Source organism: Musca autumnalis, unplaced genomic scaffold (genome assembly GCF_047663935.1).
Source record: "Musca autumnalis isolate F117 unplaced genomic scaffold, ASM4766393v1 scaffold_3, whole genome shotgun sequence".
Lineage (NCBI taxonomy): Eukaryota > Metazoa > Arthropoda > Insecta > Diptera > Muscidae > Musca > Musca autumnalis.
This window is the reverse complement of record NW_027411866.1, coordinates 146,316,863-146,336,167: the sequence shown is the minus strand read 5'-3', so window position 1 is coordinate 146,336,167 and position 19,305 is coordinate 146,316,863. Positions and strand designations below refer to the sequence as shown.

Below are 19,305 nucleotides of genomic sequence, written 5' to 3'. Positions count from 1 at the left end.
CAAAAAATAAAGTGAATTGAATTGAATACTTTTAATGAAACGTTTGAGGTGGCCTAGCGATATCATTTGCACATAGTCACACATATATCGACGTGCTGGTAATGGTTCCATGATGTATAATATGTATAAAATACCATATATCGATAAATGGTTGTACCCAAAGTCATACTCTTGTGTTTTAGGGACATAAGAAATCAAAAGTAAAAATATTTCCATATTGACAGCTCCCATTTTGAGTAGAGTACCACTTAATTTAGAGAAATTTGTGAGTTTCTGTAATGGTTTAGAATAAGTCTAACTTAGAAGTTATTACTTTATTTTATTAATTTGTTTAATGTTTTTACGATTTTCTTTTTCACACACTCGTAACTTGGCAACCCTCTTCGCATGTGCAGGACATGCGCATTAAATAAGTAACGAAACTTTTCTAATCTGGCAATACCCAATTGACACTCTCTCACCCAAAATAACAACTGTCGTTTTCCTGTCACAGGCATTCAAGTGCTGTTTCCTCCTCTCTTCAGAGGTATTTTATAGAACTAACGGTATGTTCACAGGATATTAATTGTCAAAAGAAGGTGTAAAAAAACAGCGAGAGGAGACGTCGAAGAAAATTAAAGCGACATAAAATACAATACACCAAGGAATACAGCGAGAAATTTGTTTTTAATTGATGGACAATATCAGGTGGAGAGTAGTAGTGGCAAATAAAAAGGATAAACTAATTACAATCGAGTAATGATGGGTGTTTGTGAAAAATACGCCAACACAAATACAATTATGGGCGATATGGATACAAATGTCTATACAGGACGACACACTTACTAATGTCCTGTAAAGTGAAGACAGGAAGGCAGTAACATTTACGAGAGGTTATAAATATAAGGCAAACACACACACAGACAGACACTCAATACACCATAACAACAACAGCACAATGCATGTCCTTTGAGAGCGAGAGCGCAAACAACCATAAACGAAATTATTGAAATCAATTCGAATCCATCGAGAGTGTGTGATGAGCGAACAAATTGTTGAGGAGTAGTGAAAAAATAAATTTGAAAGAAGCAAAAAAAAGAAAAAAGTGGCAAAGAAAAATTATTATTGAGTGGAAAAAATTTGGGAAAAGTAAAGAAAATTACTGCTGTGTCTGTGGCCATAAAATAAATAAATAAAAAGGACTATTAAAACGAATTGAATAAATATAATTGTTGTTTATTGAAGGTGTAGCCATGGGATATTATATTTTATGTGAATGAAAAAAAAAGGAACCAAACGACACAAACCAAACGTAAAGAGGGAACCTCGAACAAATAAGGTGTGCTGTTGTACAAATGAACACGAAGCCAGACCAACAGTTGTGAGACAAAGCTCCTTTAAAACCATAAAAAGGACATTTCTTGTGCGTATCCGTTTCGGTCGCGGTCGCTGTGTCTAAGTAACGGTATGTGTGTTTCCGTGTAAGGTGAAGTGTGTGTAAACTATGACTCAAATATGTTGTTACCTTACGCCACACCGTGACATTTCATTGAGGGTATTGTAATAGTAAACAGCACATTCATTTCACACACACACACGAGCACACGCACGCCTTACAAGGAGCTCTTGTAGAAAAGGTGTTAACGTACCCATCGATGAAACAAATACTAAATATTAAGAAATAATTTGGATGGTGGAAGAAAGGACTCCAAACGAATTTTCAACAGATTACCGCCCAGGGATATAGAGAAGCAGCAACTGCAGCAACAGCAACAATAACAACATGCAAAAGTCCACTAAAACTTGTCTTTATTCAAAATCAATAAATATTTTATAAGAATATCCTACAACAACATCATCAAGACGTCTACTACATTGAAGAAGAAGAACAAGACATTAATTTTTACAGTTCCGGTCTGGCGAGTGACGAACCTACCTCGTCTATTGCGACAAGGTTGTTAACAAGTCTACTAAACATTAGCATTATTTTGTAACATAACCAACACACACACACTCACACTCTCTTCGACTAAGGCAAATAAGGAAGAAAGGCCGAAATACGCGCAATAAAACATGGTAACAATGTCTACAGAAGTGGATAAGACACAAGCGACGATAGCCAATGCCATGGCCCAAAAGGTTGAAAATTCCACAACATCACTAAATGGAGGAGGAGGAGGCGGCGATGGCGAGGTCACTACAGCGTGTTCGGGTGTAGGGCTAAATCTTAATAATGGTAGTCTGAATTTGGATGGCAAGGTTGAGAGTGGGAATCTCAAGACGGTGGAACATAAAAGTCCCAAACACAGTATCAGCAGTAATAGTAAAGAAGAGCCAAATCAACAAACAGATACTCAAGACACAGAGGTCACTAAAGGCCAAACAGCAGAAAAAAGTGAAGAAACAGCGGTTAATGCATGTCCTGCCAATGCGAGTGAAGATAGTAAAGACAGCTTAAAACAAGAAGAAGTTACGAATTGTGTAAAGGAAACAGAAACCACCTCATGCGATACTAAAACAACAGCAACAACAACTACCACCATCATTAATAATAATAACAGCAACAATAATAATACATCATCAAAACTAGAAACAGTAACAACAGTACAAATAACAACAACAACAACAGCAAACATCCCCACCAACACCGCCAATAACAGCAGTGACAATGTCACCAATAGTACACCACCACCCACCCCCATTACCAAAAACACCAACAACTCTACACCCACCAAAATCAACAGCAACAACACTACAAACATCAACAGCAGTAACAACTGTTCCTCACCAGCCGCCACAACATCAAAATCGGCCACACCATCCTCAACAACAACAACGGCCCAACAGCAGACCCTCTTACCCTCATCAATACAAATTAATAAAGTGAGTGCCAATACTGCAACATCATCATCCGCCGCACAAGCAAATGCTGCCTCGGCCTCATCCTCGGGGTCGGCTGGAACCTCCGGTTCTCATCAAAGAAATCAACAGCATCATCAAGCAGGTACAGGGGGCGGAGGAGGAGGAGGACAACCACCAAGCTCATCACAACATCAACTGCAATCGCACAGCGGAAATGTTAATCATAGTAAAAATAAAAATGAAGATGCTCCAAACATTTTGGTCTATAAAAAGGTTGGGACATGGCATGGTTTTCATTGATGGCCTGAAATGGAATAAACTTATTCTGTTTATCTCTTCCAGATGGAGGCAATTGTTGAAAAAATGCAAGCCGAAAGCACAGGTGTCTCAGTGCGCACCGTTAAGGGATTTATGACCAAAGTTCCTTCAGTCTTTACAGGAGCTGACCTCATTTCGTGGATTTTGAAAAATCTCGATGTTGAAGATGTTACCGAAGCATTGCATTTTGCCCATTTGTTGGCCTCTCATGGGTATATATTTCCCATAGACGATCATCAGTTGACTGTGAAAAATGATGGAACTTTTTATCGGTAAGTTTTGACAATAAAACTATTTAAAAAACTTATTACCATGAAGATGCCGGAGAAAAAAAAAACAAAACAAATAAAAAAGTCTTAATTTCGGCCGGGCCAAATTTTTCATACCCTCCACCATGAAATATTCTGCATTAAAATGGAATCATTTTGTGACCCTAAATGTCAAAATTAGGCATAGAATATGTACCTATATATGTCTTCAATCGAGCGGCACCTTTATACCAAAGTGTGCACCTATGTACTTTGACAATTTTGGGTGAAGAAGTTTTGTTACCACTGTGAACCGCAGATGTCGAATTACAGCTAGTTCGGCTAAAAATACAAAAACAAAAACAAGTAAAAAAGCGTTAAGTTCGGCCGGGCCTAACTTTTCATACCCTCCACCATAAAATATTCTGAACTAAAATGGAATAATTAGTTTTCATTCCTGTCCCCAACTGAAGCATTTTATGTACATTATCTGACATTTTAACGTACCCACTTAAAGTTGTGTCTTTTTACGTGATAATTAGTAATAATTATTACTAATGTTGCAGAAACTAACTATGTACGTTGACAATTTTTGGTGGGCTAGAAATTTGGAGGTACCGTTATATAGGGGTTATAATAAAACATGGTCCTATGTTGACAGTTTTTGATGGGAGCCTTTAATGTCAAACAACTCCTATTCGGTTAAAAATTGTAGCTAGAATTCTCAAAATACCGAAAATCGGTACATAACGTGGGAACTTCAAATGTCATTAACAGCAAGTTTGGAGGTATGTGGGCTATACGAAAATTTGAACTTAAATGAAAAATTTTTGTTGCAGAATTTTTGTTGGCTTTTTAATTTCAAATTACAGAAAGTTCGTCCAAAAAATAAAGCTAAGGTACGGAAAATCGGGAGGTTTGTTTTGGTGCTATACCAAAACATGGACCTACGTTCGGTTAAACATTTTAAGTAAAATCCTAAAAGTACCGAAAATCGGAAAGTATAGTTATATTGGGGCTATGTTGAAAATTGTTGATGTAGATGAGTGGTGACCACTACAACCTTCAAATGTCAAATTACAGTTAGTTCGGTTAAAAATTCGGGAGGTACTTTTATATGGGGGCTTTATCAATACATCGATCTTTCTTGACAATTTTTGGTGGAGAGGTGTGGTGACCACTTAACAAAGGCGTGTTCAAATTACAGATAATTCGGTTAAAACTTGTAGGTAAAATTCTCAAAATACCGAAAATCGGGAGGTACCGTTATATGGGGCTATACCGAAACATGGACCTATGTTCATAATTTTTTCGAATATAAGTTTTTTGGTCACTAAGAACCCTAAATATCAAATTATAGCTAATTCGGTCTAGAAATGTGACTTAAAACGTCAAAATACCTGAAATCGCGCAGTAAAGTTATGTGGGGGCTATTCCAAAACATGGAGCTATGTCCACTAGTTATATAAGTTTATTGACATTTAAGAACCCTAAATGTCAATTTATAGCTAAATCGGTCTGAAAATGTAGCTAAAAACGTCAAAATGCCGTAAATCGAAGGTACCGTTATATGGGGGCTATACCAAAACGTGGACCTATGTCCACAACTTTTGTTATAAAAGTTTATTTAAACTTAAGAACCCTAAATGTCAAATTATAGCTACATCGGTCTGAAAATGTAGCTAAAAACGTCAAAATACCGTAGATCTGGGAGTACCGTTATATGGCGGCTATACCAATACGTGGACCGATATAGCCCATCATCGAACTTGTCCTGCCTGCAAACAAAAGACGCATTTTCCCAAAATTTCAGTGTTCTACCTCCATTTTTGTGGATGCTAGGGTGATTACCACAGGCGGACGGGCGGTCATGCAAGGATCGACTCAGAATTTTACCCTGATCAATAATATATATACTTTATAGGGTCGCAAATGCGTTACAAACGGAAAAACAAACTTAATATACCTTCCATACTATGGTGGAGGGTATAAAAAAAACAGTAAAGAAAACATCAAGTAGGGCAGGGCCGACTATATGATAGCCTACACCACTGTGAATATGTATAATATATATGAAAGATATATGTATATTAATCTGAACTGATTTCTATAAAATATGATACACTTATTACTAGACCAAATTCCGTCACACATTCCAAAATTCATCAAAATTGGACATATATAGGGTGTTTGTTGCTGCAAATACGTCAAATTGACAGAAAATATATTTGGGAACTATATCCAAATCTGAACCGATTTCGATCAAATTTGGCACATTTTCTAAACGGAATTCAGTTTCACACTCCAAATTTAATGGAAGTCGGACATATACAGCCTGTTTGATGCAGCAAATACGTGAAATCGGCCGAAAATATATATGGGAGATATATCCAAGATATACCTGAAGCGATTTTCACCAAAGGCAATAGCGTTCTTCCTTTGGCTAAAACTATGGTATTCGCCAATTTTCAGCTGAATCGGAAAATAAATGCGACCTGTACGTTGTGAACGGACGGACGGACATGCATAAATCGACTCTGTTATGTTATATACAAATGCACAAAGACATAATACCCCTTACCACTGTGTGGTGTAGGGTAAAAAAATCGGGAGGTATACCAAAACAAGGATCTATGTATGTAGAAAATTTTTGGTTGATAAGGGAATCTCAAATGTCATATTAAGTACCGAAAAACAGGAGATATAGTTATTTGGCGGCTATACCAAAACATGGACTTATGTTGACAATTTTTAGTGTAGAAGTTCGGCGACAATTCGGAATCTCAAAGCCAAACAACAGGTAGTTCGGACAAAAAATATAGTTTAAATACTTAAATTACCGAAAATCGGGAGGTACCGTTATATGGAACTATACCAAAATATGGAATTACTTTAAAATGTTTTGATTAAAAAGTTTAGTGACTGCAGGGAACATCAAGTGTTGAGAAGTGTTGTGATCTCTAAGAACCTCAAATGTCAAATTACAGCTAGTTCGGTTAAAAATTGTATCGAATATCCTCAAAATACAGAAAATCGGGAGGTATCGTTACATACCTAAACATGGACATAGGTTCTGGTAGAGAAGTGTTTGTGACCCCTAAGAACCTCAAATGTAAAATTACAGCTAGTTCGGTTGAAAATTGTAGCTAAAACACTGGAAATACCGAACATGGACCTATGTTGACAATTTTTGTAGAGATATTTTGTGACCTCTGGGGACCTAAAACGTCAAATCACAGGTAGTTCGGACAAAAAATGCTGATAATACCCTCAAAATACCGAAAATTGGGAGGTACTGTTATATGGGGGCTATACCGAGACATGGACCTATGTTGAAAATTGTTGGTGGAGATATTTTGTGAACCCTGGGAACCTCAAATGCCAAATGACAGGTAGTTTGGTCAAAAAGTGTAGCTAAAATTCTCAAAATACCGAAAATCGGGAGGCAGCGTTATATGGGGGATATACCGAAACATGGACCTATGTTAACGATTTTTGGTGGAAAGGTTTTGTGACCACTGGGAACCTCAAATGTTAAAGTACAGGTGGTTCGGTCAAAAAATGTAGCTAAACAAGTAAAAAAGCATCAGTCAGATGGACAGAAATACTTTTTTTCCCCAAAAAAAATCTTATGTATTTAGGGGGGTTTTCAAAATTTTGGGCGTATGAATCGACAAAAGTATAGATAGGATTAGAGCTCAAAAATTTGCGGGGATATCGATAGATAGGGCTTTTTTATCACACTAACCTACGAAAAACATAATATCGCTGTAAACAGGGCCACTAGGTAAACCTTCGGTAAAAATGTCCCAAGGATCCTCCAACCACACAAAACTGTTGAACATTTGTGTGGGTGGTACCACAAGGATTGTACAGATAGGGCCCAAATTTGAACATAAACTAAGTTTCGACAATATTTAGAGATCCAACGTTTGGACCCAATCGGATGCTACGTCTATGAGAAATCGCGCGCACTACCGGAAGGAGTGGACCTATAAGCACCACATTCGAATTTCAACTAATATTCGAAGAAAAATTACAATATCCAAAGTGTGGACGAACGCAATATTCGCTTCGAGCTATCCAGCCACTACATATGGTGCCATATGGGTTTTTTTTTATAACTTTCGGGCTGTTTTCTCATGAAGTATGGACTTGTCCCTGAACAAAACTTTTACTGCCATAATTGAGGCAGCGAATGCAAGTTGCTTCAACAAAAATCAAAGTGATTCGAGAGCTGGTCTTAAACTGAATTTATCCAAAATTTTGTGTAGGGGGTACCCGAAGGAGTGGACAAGTATAGTCCATATTCAACCCTCATCTATATCTGATAGATATATTGGGGTGTGTAAAGTATAGACCAAATCGGTCACTCCCTTCAAGAATTATCGTGCCCACAATTTTTCCGAACATTTTTGAACTTTTGTGGGGGGAGGTACCCGAAGGAGTGGACCGATATGGCATATCTTCGAACTTAAACTAAGTTTGGACAAAATATTACGAAGGCCAAATTTTTGGACCGAATCGGCAGATCAGTTCGTGAGTTATCTCCAACTCCAACCACTGCAAACGGTGTCATACGGGTTTTTTTACCTTTCAGGCTGTTTTCTCAGGGAGTATGGACTTGCCCATGATAAAACTTATACCGTCGTAGGGGGGGCCGTGAATACAAGTTGCTACAACAAAAATCAAAGCGATTCGAGAGCAGGTCCTAAACTGAACTTTTCCGAAATTTTGTGTGGGAGGTACCCGAAGGAGTAGACCGATTGAGTCCATATTGGAACCTCATCTAAGTCTGGTAAAAATTTCACGATGTGCAAAGTATGGACCAAATCGGTTACTTCCTTCAAGAGTTAACGTGCGCACAAATTTTCCGAACATTTCCGAACTTTTGTGGGGAAGGTACAGGAAGGAGTGGACCAATATAACCCATCTTCGAACTTAAACTAAGTTTGGACAAAATATTACGAAAGCCAAGTTTTGGACCGAATCGGTTGATCCGTTCGAGAGTTATCGTGCACTCCAGCCAGAAAGACGGAGGGACATGGCGAAATCAACTCCAAATTGTCTGAAACACATTTCGTCCAAACTACTTGGGGTTTAAAACCATTATTTCGATGAGGCACATTTTGCCCGTATGAAAGTGTATATACCCTCGTTAGCGTAAATGCTGAGGGTATAAAAATACCGTTATATGAGTAATATACCAAAACGTGGGTCTGCCTATGAAAAAAGATACTCGGTTGCATCATATAGCGCTCTAGCTCAATTTTTGTGAACGCTAATGATTAGTTCAATGCGTTAAACGGAAAAACACACTTAACAAAGAGGAGACTTGTTTCATATGAAAAAGTGCAGCCCAATTGTATTTTCACATTAATAATATGGGAACTTCTTCTCGCCGACAACTAGCAGTATATAGTGTGGAGGAAGTTTACAGGGTTGAAATTAAATCGGTTCGTCACGAAAATATATATAATTTAGTGGTGTTAGAATAATATTTTGTTTTCGGAATCGACAAAGCACCTCTGTGGGGAGAATTGACAAAAGCACATTTGCGTAGATGGTAAACCAATGGAGGTATCGCATTAGGCGCCAACCTATTCCACACGCAGAGAAAAATATATGATTGATCCAACAATATTCGAAGGGCAAAATATGTATTGTAAAGATATTGTTAGATTCCGCCTGTAGTATTGTGAGTCCAAAAATCGTTTTTGTTAATTACAACAATTGTTTTTGTCATATCCAACAATAGCTGTTGTCATATCCAACAATAGTTTTTGTCTGATGGACAATATTATTCTCTTTTCTTCGGCAATTTTATTCTCTCCTCCGTTATTCGATGCCGTGGTGAAAACAAAATTGGTGAGTTGATGTGAGTGAGAGTATTGTGCATTTTTCGGAATCCAAGCTGTTGTTGGGCAACTTAAAAACAGCTTCTCATCATGGAGAGGAGAAGTGCCTCTAGAAACTTCACTACTGGAATCCTATAGGATTCGGCTTCAGTAGGGGGATCATCCCTCCAATTAACGAAAGATTGGGGACACTTGTTAAATATTAACTCAGATTTCAACCTGTTGCTTAAGCACTACCATTGAGATTCCATTTGGCCCAACGCTATGCTCATCGTAAATTGTGTTAGTATTTCCTCGACTGAGAGGGCTCAGCATGCACCGCTTCGCCCTATCACTTTAGGGGTGCTCTATAAACCAGGGTTTCGGAGTCGAAGTATTTTTGGCACGACCCCGACTCCAGACCAGTTTTTTTTCACGACATCGACTCCGGGTAGATTCCGAGAGTGAATTCCTATACCACTAAAATGAATAAAATGTGCACAATTTTCTAACTTTTTCCTATATTTTGGCCTATATAGGCTAATCTGTTAGTTTTTCCTTACATCTTTTTTAGAAAGACCATTCGTTTGAATATAATACTCAACTACAGAACATAAATATGAAGTAAAATTCATAGCATGTATTGTTTCTGCTAAGTCTTACATTGAAATAGCAACAAAATACAACGTAGAAAGTCTTTGCCAGTTTTATGGGTTTTTTGCACGAGCATATTCTTCTTTCAAAATTTTTGAAAATGAAGGGGCAATACAGATCTTAAGTACTACATGCGATAAAAATTATAAGCAATTCATGACCAAATATTAAACTGAATGTAAGCCAATGTCCTTAGCCTTAAAAAGAGACCCCCAGTTGTAAAGCACAATAAAAGCCATTTTTCATGATTTATTCCGAGAAAACTACGAACATTTTTTGATAGATTTTTTTCTTAATCTGAAAGAGAAAAATTTTACGAAATTTTGTGGCAAATGGTCGTCTACGAATCCCTGTTTTCATTAAAGCATTTTGCGATACCAACTCTAGCTCGAAAACTAATAAACCGATTGTCATATATTTTTGTGGCCGATTTCTAAATGCCATTTCGAGAAAAACACGTTTGTAGTTTATATGCTGCATACAAATACAATAAATGTTTCCCTTCCAACGCTCATATCTAAGGAAGTATTGCTCCGATCGACATGAAAATTTGGCCACATATTCAATGCTATTTATACTTTTTATTTTTTTCTGAAATTTACAAGTGGGGATCACCCCTTAAACTAAAATTCAGCGCACACATTTTGAACGTTGGAGCGCTTTATAACTTTTACCCGATCCTACATAAGCATTTTGTACAAAATTTCATCTTGTGTTACTTTTTTAGTTCAGAACAAAAAGGATATGGAAGGAACTGAGCTAGAAGGACAAAATATTCTACAGAAAGACAGCTCACTCTATTTAACTGAAAACATGTCATCTCAAAATGATGAAACAATATCTCCAAACAGAGATATAAAGCTATTTTCTCAATCATTCTTGGTCAATCAAAAATTCATTGCGATATAACTCAGAAGTTTCTGCTATATGATCCTTTGGGGTTCGTAACATACCCAATAGGGGCTTTCATGCCGAAAGGGAATTTTCCACAATCAGACCTTCCTTTATTTCCATTTTGTGTCACTGGGTATTCAGTAGGATTTCCCATAGAGACAACAATGTCTTTAATAGATGAGACAATGAGAAGACCAGTAGACCTTTGTGAGAAGACTTGTAATTCTTCTGACAAAAGAGGTTAAAGGTCTAATCTCAATTCGATTGTCACAGAACGATTGGATCAACAAAATAAGGATAAATTGACTTATCCGCGTAGGAACTTCTTCGTTCAGCGTGCAAAATCCAACACTTTACACCTACCTACAAAAATTTTATGTATTTGTCTTTGAGTCAAGCTCAAGTAAGATAGGTCTGTACTGGACAGACTGGTGTATACTGAAGACAAGTCCTTGTCTTCTGATTCTTGTACGATCCTTTGGCAAAACGCTTCCACCATCGCAACGTTGCATGCTCCAAGTTTCTTGGATCGCGCAGACCATGATGTTTCTCCGACTCATAAAAGGTCTGTTCGTTTACTCAATAATTTGTACAAATTTGTAAAAGTCTAGTAACTTCTTGTGAACGACTATGGTATTTTGCATTGTACTGTAGAGTAAACGAACAACATAAAGTTACAATTCGTACAAATTTTGAGTAAACGAACACATATAAAATCTACAATTGTGCTTCCTTTGTTGCGGTGACCGTTGCAGTTGAATTGCAGGAACAATGTATTTCCGTGGCGCTGAATAACAACATGTGGTGTAAGATGTTGCTGGATGTTTCGTATTCCGACGACGACAAAGTTGGATATTCGCTAGAAGATGTTCCGGCACAGCAACCAGCTACCTACCTCATATAGCAGTAGTTCTGGAGTCGGCTAAGGCCAGAACAGTCTCGGAATTGCGCCCATTCCATATATCCATTACATATAGTGGATTTTAAACGGAACATATCTATGGGCCTGGTTTCTTCTCTATCCCGGTACGGACCAAATGAGCTAGCATATTGTGAAAAAATATACTAACGCAAACCAAAAAATATCTTTGGTTTGCTCGACATTGTATTTGGTCGGGATAGGTTCGCATATGAATGTAATGAATATAGATTTTATACCAATTGTCGCTAATTTTTCATACATCTGGAAGAATCTGGGGACGTGATGTTTTAGTTTCCAAGTAACTATAAATTCACAGATAAACTCATCCGAAACTCCCCTGGTTAGATACAGAAGAACACACTTTATTCGAAAAAATGCTGAACGCTCTTCACTTCGAAAATACATCTGTATTTATATTCTAATTAGTCATTTTTTTTCCTATTTCTAGTTTCCAAACACCCTATTTTTGGCCCTCCAACTGTTGGGAACCTGAAAACACCGATTATGCCGTCTATTTGTGCAAACGGACGATGCAAAATAAAACCCGCCTAGAATTGGCCGATTATGAGGCAGAAAATTTGGCAAAACTACAGAAAATGTTTTCACGCAAATGGGAATTTATATTTATGCAGGTAATGTGTAATGCAAAATAATACCCCCCGACCCACAATTAACTATGATCGATATTTTCAGGCTGAATCACAAAGTAAAGTTGCCAAAAAGCGTGATAAACTAGAACGCAAAGTACTCGATTCGCAGGAGCGAGCCTTTTGGGATGTTCATCGGCCAATGCCTGGTTGTGTAAATACGACTGAAATTGATATTAAAAAAGCATATCGTAGAGGAGCCTCTAGTCATGGCACCGGTTCGGGTGGTGCTTCTGTGGCCAAAAATCCTATAGAATTGCTGACACGCATCATTACGCTGAGGAAGCAAAAGTTGGAGAGGCGTACAATAAAAGTTTCTAAAGCAGCTGAAGCGTAAGTAGAAGAAATTTTAGTTGTTAGAGTTTTACGGAAATTAAATTTTTACTGAACTTTCTCCTGCAGCTTGGTATCCTATTATGAGCAATATAATGAATTTGATTACTTTATAACTTCACCGGATTTACCAAATCCCTGGCAAACCGATAGCACCGAAATGTGGGATGCCGAGAAAAATAGGTAAAATTGAAATGCATATGAGGATAAATATATTTTTGATATAACCTACCTTTGGGTTTTACAGCAAAGAGGTATCCATGAGACGCTGCAAACGCTGGGCATTCAACATGCGTGAGCTATTGAAAGATCCTATGGGGCGTGAACAATTTGCCAAATTCCTGGAAAAAGAATACAGTTATGAGAATTTATTGTAAGTATGAAAACGGTTTTCGTTCAATATAAATTTAAGGTTAACATAAACCTCCAAAGTCCTGTGCCTATAGAGCGGTGAACGGTCTTCTGACTACAGAAAGCTAGAGGTCTAAAACTGTACCTGAAATTGTTGCTATCTTTAGAAGAAATCTGGAAAGTCTTCTGTCTATAGAAGACCATTGGGAGGTCTTCTCTATATAGAAAACTAGTCCATAGTCCCTTTGGAACCTTGCAAGAAGAAGACCTCTGAAAAGTCCTCAGCCTATAAAATACTTTTGGAAGATCTTCTATCTATAAACAATTTCTGGACGGTCTTCTATCTCTGGATGAACTCAGGAAGGTTTTCTATTTACAGATGAGATTTGGTGGGTCTTCTGAAAATATACCATTTTCGGAAGGACTTCTATCTATAGATGACGTTCCCAAGGTCTTCTGTGTAAGAAAAATCTGCTGTCTATAAAAGATAATTGGAACGATATCTGTCTATAGAAGACCTCGTATATATAAGACCTTTGGGGGTCTATAGAAGACCCCGTCTATATAAGGCCTTTGGAAGGTCTTCTGTCTGCAGAAGACATTTGGATGTTCCTCTATCTACAGAAGTCCCTTGGAAGGTCTTCTCTCTAAAGAAAACTTTTGGAATGTCTTCTGTCTACAGATGCCTTTGGACCTCTGTCTTTGGATCTTAAGAAGATCCTCTGTCTATAGGAGACCTTTCGAAGGTCTTCTGTCTATAGAAGACCTTTGGAAGGTCTTCCGTCTATAGAATACCTTTGAAAGACCTCCCGTTTATAGAAGGCCTTCTATCTATAGAAGACCTTTGGAAGGTCTTCATCTATAGAAGACCTTTAGAAGGTCTTCATCTATAGAAGACCTTTAGAAGGTCTTCTATCTATAGAAGATCAGTTTATAGAAGACCTTTGGAAAGTCCTCCGTCTATAGAATACCTTTGAAAGACCTTCCGTTTATAGAAGACCTTTGGATGCTCTTCGGTCTATAGAAGACCTCTGTAAGGTCTTCTGTCTACAGAACACATTTGGATGGTCCTCTGTCTACAGAAGACCTTTGAAAGGGCCTCCGTCTATAGAATACCTTTGGAAGGTATTCTGCCTACAGAACACCTTTTTAAGGTATTCTGGCTATAGAAGACCTTTGGAAGGTTTTCCGCTTATAGAAGACCTTTGGAATGTCTTCTGTCTATAGAACACTTTTGAAAGGTATTCTGTCTATAGAACACCTTTGGAAGGTCTTCTGTATATAGAAGACCTTTGAAAGGTCTTCTGTTCATAGAACACTTTTGTCTATAGAAGACCTTCGGAAGGTCTTCTGTCTATAGAAGACCTATGGAGGGTCATCTGCCTATAGAACACCATGTGAAGGTCTTCTGTATATAGAAGATCTTTGGATGCTCTTCTGTCTATAGATGATCTCTGTAAGGTCTTCTGTCTATAGAAAACCTTTGGAAGGTCTTCTGTATATAGAAGACCTTTGAAAGTTCTTCTGTTTATAGAAGAATTTTGAAAGGTATTCTGTCTATAGAAGACCTTTGGAAGGTCTTCTGTCTATAGAAGTCCTATGGAAGGTCTTCTGCCAATAGAAGACCTTTGAAAGGTCTTCCGTTTATAGAAGATCTTTGGAAGGTCTTCTGTCTATAGAAGATCTTTGGATGCTCTTCTGTCTATAGAAAACCTCTGTAAGGTCTTCTGTCTATAGAAGAGCTTTGGAAGGTCTTCTGTACATAGAACACTTTAGAAAGGTTTTCTGTCTATAGAACACCTTTGGAAGGTCTTCTGTATATAGAAAACCTTTGGAAGGTCTTCTATATGTAGAAGACTTTTGGAAGGCCAAAAGTCTATAGAAGACTTTTGGAGGGTCTTCTGTTCATAGAACACTTTTGTCTATAGAAGACCTTCGGAAGGTCTTCTGTCTATAGAAGACCTATGGAGGGTCATCTGCCTATAGAACACCATGTGAAGGTCTTCTGCCAATAGAACACCCTTGGAAAGTCTTCTGTATATAGACGACCTTTGAAAGGTCTTCTGTCTATAGATGACCTTTGAAAGGTCTTCTTTCTATAGAAGACCTTTGAAAGGTCTTCTTTCTATAGAAGACCTTTGGAAGGTCTTATGTCTATAGATGACCGTTAGAAGGTCTTTTGTCTATAGAACACCTTTGAAAGTTCTTCTGTCTATAGAAGAATTTTGAAAGGTCTTCGGTCTATAGAAGACCTCTGTAAGGTCGTCTGTCTACAGAACACATTTGGTTGGTCCTCTGTCTACAGAAGACCCTTGAAAGGGCATCCGTTTATAGAATACCTTTGGAAGGTCATCTGCCTATAGAACACCATGTGAAAGTCTTCTGCCTATAGAACACCCTTGGAAGGTCTTCTGTATATAGACGACCTTTGAAAGGTCTTCTGTCTATAGATGACCTTTGAAAGGTCTTCTTTCTATAGAAGATCTTCGGAAGGTCTTCTGTCTATAGAAGACCTTTGGAGGGTCATCTGCCTATAGAACACCATGTGAAGGTCTTCTGCCTATAGAACACCCTTGGAAGGTCTTCTGTATATAGACGACCTTTGAAAGGTCTTCTGTCTATAGAAGACCTTCGGAAGGTCTTCTGTCTATAGAAGACCTTTAGAAGGTCTTCTGTCTATAGAACACCTTTGAAAGTTCTTCTGTCTATAGAAGAATTTTGAAAGGTCTTCTGTATATAGAAGACCTTTGAAAGGTCTTCTGTTCATAGAACACTTTTGTCTATAGAAGACCTTCGGAAGGTCTTCTGTCTATAAAAGACCTTTGGAGGGTCATCTGCCTATAGAACACCATGTGAAGGTCTTCTGCCTATAGAACACCCTTGGAAGGTCTTCTGTATATAGACGACCTTTGAAAGGTATTCTTTCTATAGAAGACCTTCGGAAGGTCTTCTGTCTATAGAAGACCTTTAGAAGGTCTTCTGTCTATAGAACACCTTTGAAAGTTCTTCTGTCTATAGAAGAATTTTGAAAGGTCTTCTGTATATAGAAGACCTTTGAAAGGTCTTCTGTTCATAGAACACTTTTGTCTATAGAAGACCTTCGGAAGGTCTTCTGTCTATAGAATACCTTTGGAGGGTCATCTGCCTATAGAACACCATGTGAAGGCCTTCTGCCTATAGAACACCTTTGAAAGTTCTTCTGTCTACATAAGAATTTTGAAAGGTCTTCGGCCTATAGAAGACCTCTGTAAGGTCTTCTGTCTACAGAACACATTTGGATGGTCCTCTGTCTACAGAAGACCTTTGAAAGGGCATCCGTTTATAGAATACCTTTGGAAGGTCATCTGCCTATAGAACACCATGTGAAGGTCTTCTGCCTATAGAACACCCTTGGAAGGTCTTCTGTATATAGACGACCTTTGAAAGGTCTTCTTTCTATAGAAGACCTTTGGAAGGTCTTCTGTCTACAGAAGACCTTTAGAAGGTCTTCTGTCTATAGAAGACCTTTAGAAGGTCTTCTGTCTATAGAAGACCTTTAGAAGGTCTTCTGTCTATAGAAGACCTTTAGAAGGTCTTCTGTCTATAGAAGACCTGTAGAAGGTCTTCTGTCTATATAACGCTTTTGAAAGGTATTCTGTCTATAGAACACCTTCGGAAGGTCTTCTGTATATAGAAGACCTTTGAAAGGTCTTCTGTTTATAGAACACTTTTGTCTATAGAAGACCTTCGGAAGGTCTTCTGTCTATAGAAGACCTTTGGAGGGTCTTCCGTCTATAGATGAATTTGGAAGGTCTTCCGTCTGTAGAAGACCTTTGGAAGGTCTTTTCTCTTCTGCTTTGGAAGGTCTGCTATCTGTAGAAGGCCTGTTGAAGGTCCGCTGTCTAAAGAAGACATTTGGAAGATTTTTTGTCCATAAAAAGGCCTGCGTCTATTCAATGCCTTGGGAAAGTCTTCTGTTTATAGAAGGCTTTTTAAAGGTCTTCTGTCTTCAGGAGGTCTTTGAGGAAGGTATACTATCAATAGAAGGCCTTCTGTCTATAGAAGAGCTGTAATAGGTCTCTTTAACAACAAAGTCCAGATGGTCTGTTGTCTGTGGAAGGTTTCCCTGTCTATAGAAAACCTCTCGTAGATATCCTTTTGGGTGGTCATTTCTATATAAAATGTTACCCTATTCTTTCTTTCTAACTTCTCACCTTAGGTTCTGGGAATCGGTACAGGAAATGAAGGCACTACCTCAAAGTGAAATCAAAGAGAGGATACAAAGTATTTGGCAAGAATTTCTAGCTCCAGATGCCCCCAAAGCAGTAAATGTTGATTCGAAATCCGTTGAGTTGGCTCGCGAAGCGGTAAATTCACCGAATGGACCAAATCGTTGGTGTTTTGATGTTGCTGCCGCCCATGTCTACCATCTAATGGAACGTGATTCGTATCCACGCTATTTACGTTCAGATACATATAAAGATTATATCAATTGTTCACGAAAGAAGATCAAGTCTATACCAAATCTATTTGGAGTGAAACGCTGAAGTGTAGTTCCTGCGGTTGCTATGTCCTCCTCGGCAGCCGCAGCTTCATCCTCATCCCACCACCATCATCATCCGCAAGCCCACCCCACAACCTCGTCATCATCAGCGACCTCTGCTGGAGGCGGTGGAGCTATTACGGCATCTACACCATCGTCGCAACAAGAACCACATACACCACATCATAGATTTTCATCATAGATTTAAGAGAAGATAAAAGAAGAAGATTGGGAAGTAACACTGAAACTTGATTATGTATGGTGGTATCCTATACCACATACTACACTACACTCATACATACAAACCTATACTCATCGTTAGAAGCCAGGAATTGTAGGGTATTATTTAACAAAATAATAATAAAAATAAATAAAATATTTACAAGAAACTATATATGAATGTGCAACACATTAAGACGTTTTTAGGATAAAAAAAAAAATAAATTAGCAGAATTGTGGTTAAATGTTGAAAAGTTTAAAGAAACAGAAATGGCTGCTAGAGAGTTTTTTGATTATATTTTCAATATATTTTTATTTAAACAAAAAAAACTAAAACTTATTTTAATGGCTAGCAACAAAACAGGAAAATATATAAATGTTTATTTTTGTGTTATATTTATATGTAAAAACTATAAAAATAAATTAAAACAAAAACCTAACAAACCGAGAAACTAATCGTTAAACGTATGTTAAATGTAAGTTCAAATAAAACTAAAAAAAAAAATAAAAATAATAATAAAATTAATGAAATATTTATGGAGATATAACAAGTAAGGATTTGGTCGAAAGATATCGAAAATATATACATATATAATCAAAAAACAATATCATCCTCCTTCTTCTTCATCCTTTATATCGCCGCAAAAAGCAAACATACATATTTACATAAATACTCTCATACATAAACATATACATATTTATCGAAAATACATAGTTTGCAAAACGCATTAAATTGAAACCAAAAATAAAATATAGCATATACAATTTTAGAATAATTGATTAACAAAAAGTATAACTGAACTAAAACTAAACCAAAACATGTGAAATGATTATGAAAATGCAAAGGAATAACTGCAGAATAAAAAAAAAATAAATAAATAAATCCTGTATACCTTAAAAAGTATATAAGATAAATATATGAAATGTGAACTTAAATTGTGTCCTGTTTTTAATTTGAATATCATGGGAGAGGATTCTCGGAAAAAGTAGGAAGTCATGAACAGGTCATTGGATCCAGGGAAGAGTTTTGTAGTAAAAGTAGGCTATTTAATGCCACAATAGGAAGGGAGAATACCCTTGGCCCAACAGTCGGGAAATTCAGTCTCCACAGTGAAACAGCGGCAGCGGGTTCTTTTGTACCGGATTGACCCGGAACAACACAAAATCATCGTTCCGGCCAGCGGCTGTGTAGATATGTTTGTATTTGTTTCGTGTTTCTGTGTTGAGAGCAGCATATCCCGGAATGCCTGCTCCGAATTCTTTTGGTCCGTGGAAAACCCAGGACCAATATATCTGTGCTCAGTTTGTCACATCCGCATCTTCACCCACATCCAACCTTCGGTGAGATGCAACAGATGTCAGGAGTGGGTGCATCTAAGGGGTTGCTCTGGACTTGCCCACGTGAGGGACTACGACAGGGACTATGTTGCTGCATGTTGCGTGAACACAGTCCCCAGTGAGTCGTCATCGGATAACGAAACTCCCTCGTCGTCTGATTATGAAACTCCCCCGCAGATCC

At 37.8% G+C, this 19,305-nt stretch overlaps 1 protein-coding gene across 1 annotated transcript; it reads left to right on the top strand.

The window, feature by feature from the left end:
• The first annotated feature begins 479 nt into the window (after positions 1-479).
• Positions 480-18,722, top strand: RSG7 (Regulator of G-protein signaling 7). The gene is made up of 7 exons (XM_073974690.1): positions 480-3,114; positions 3,184-3,431; positions 12,163-12,346; positions 12,408-12,694; positions 12,764-12,877; positions 12,942-13,067; positions 17,244-18,722. The coding sequence occupies exons 1-7, from the start codon at positions 2,053-2,055 to the stop codon at positions 17,569-17,571; spliced, it is 2,349 nt and encodes a 782-aa protein (XP_073830791.1). The 5' UTR covers positions 480-2,052; the 3' UTR covers positions 17,572-18,722.
• The last annotated feature ends 583 nt before the right edge of the window (positions 18,723-19,305 follow it).

Bases quoted from the DNA above. Each gene is read 5' to 3' on its own strand.
- RSG7 (XM_073974690.1), top strand. From the start codon at position 2,053: ATGGTAACAATGTCTACAGAAGTGGATAAGACACAAGCGACGATAGCC. The intron at 12,695-12,763 runs GTAAGTAGAAGA...TTTCTCCTGCAG, and splicing joins GTTTCTAAAGCAGCTGAAGC to CTTGGTATCCTATTATGAGC. The intron at 13,068-17,243 runs GTAAGTATGAAA...TTCTCACCTTAG, and splicing joins TACAGTTATGAGAATTTATT to GTTCTGGGAATCGGTACAGG.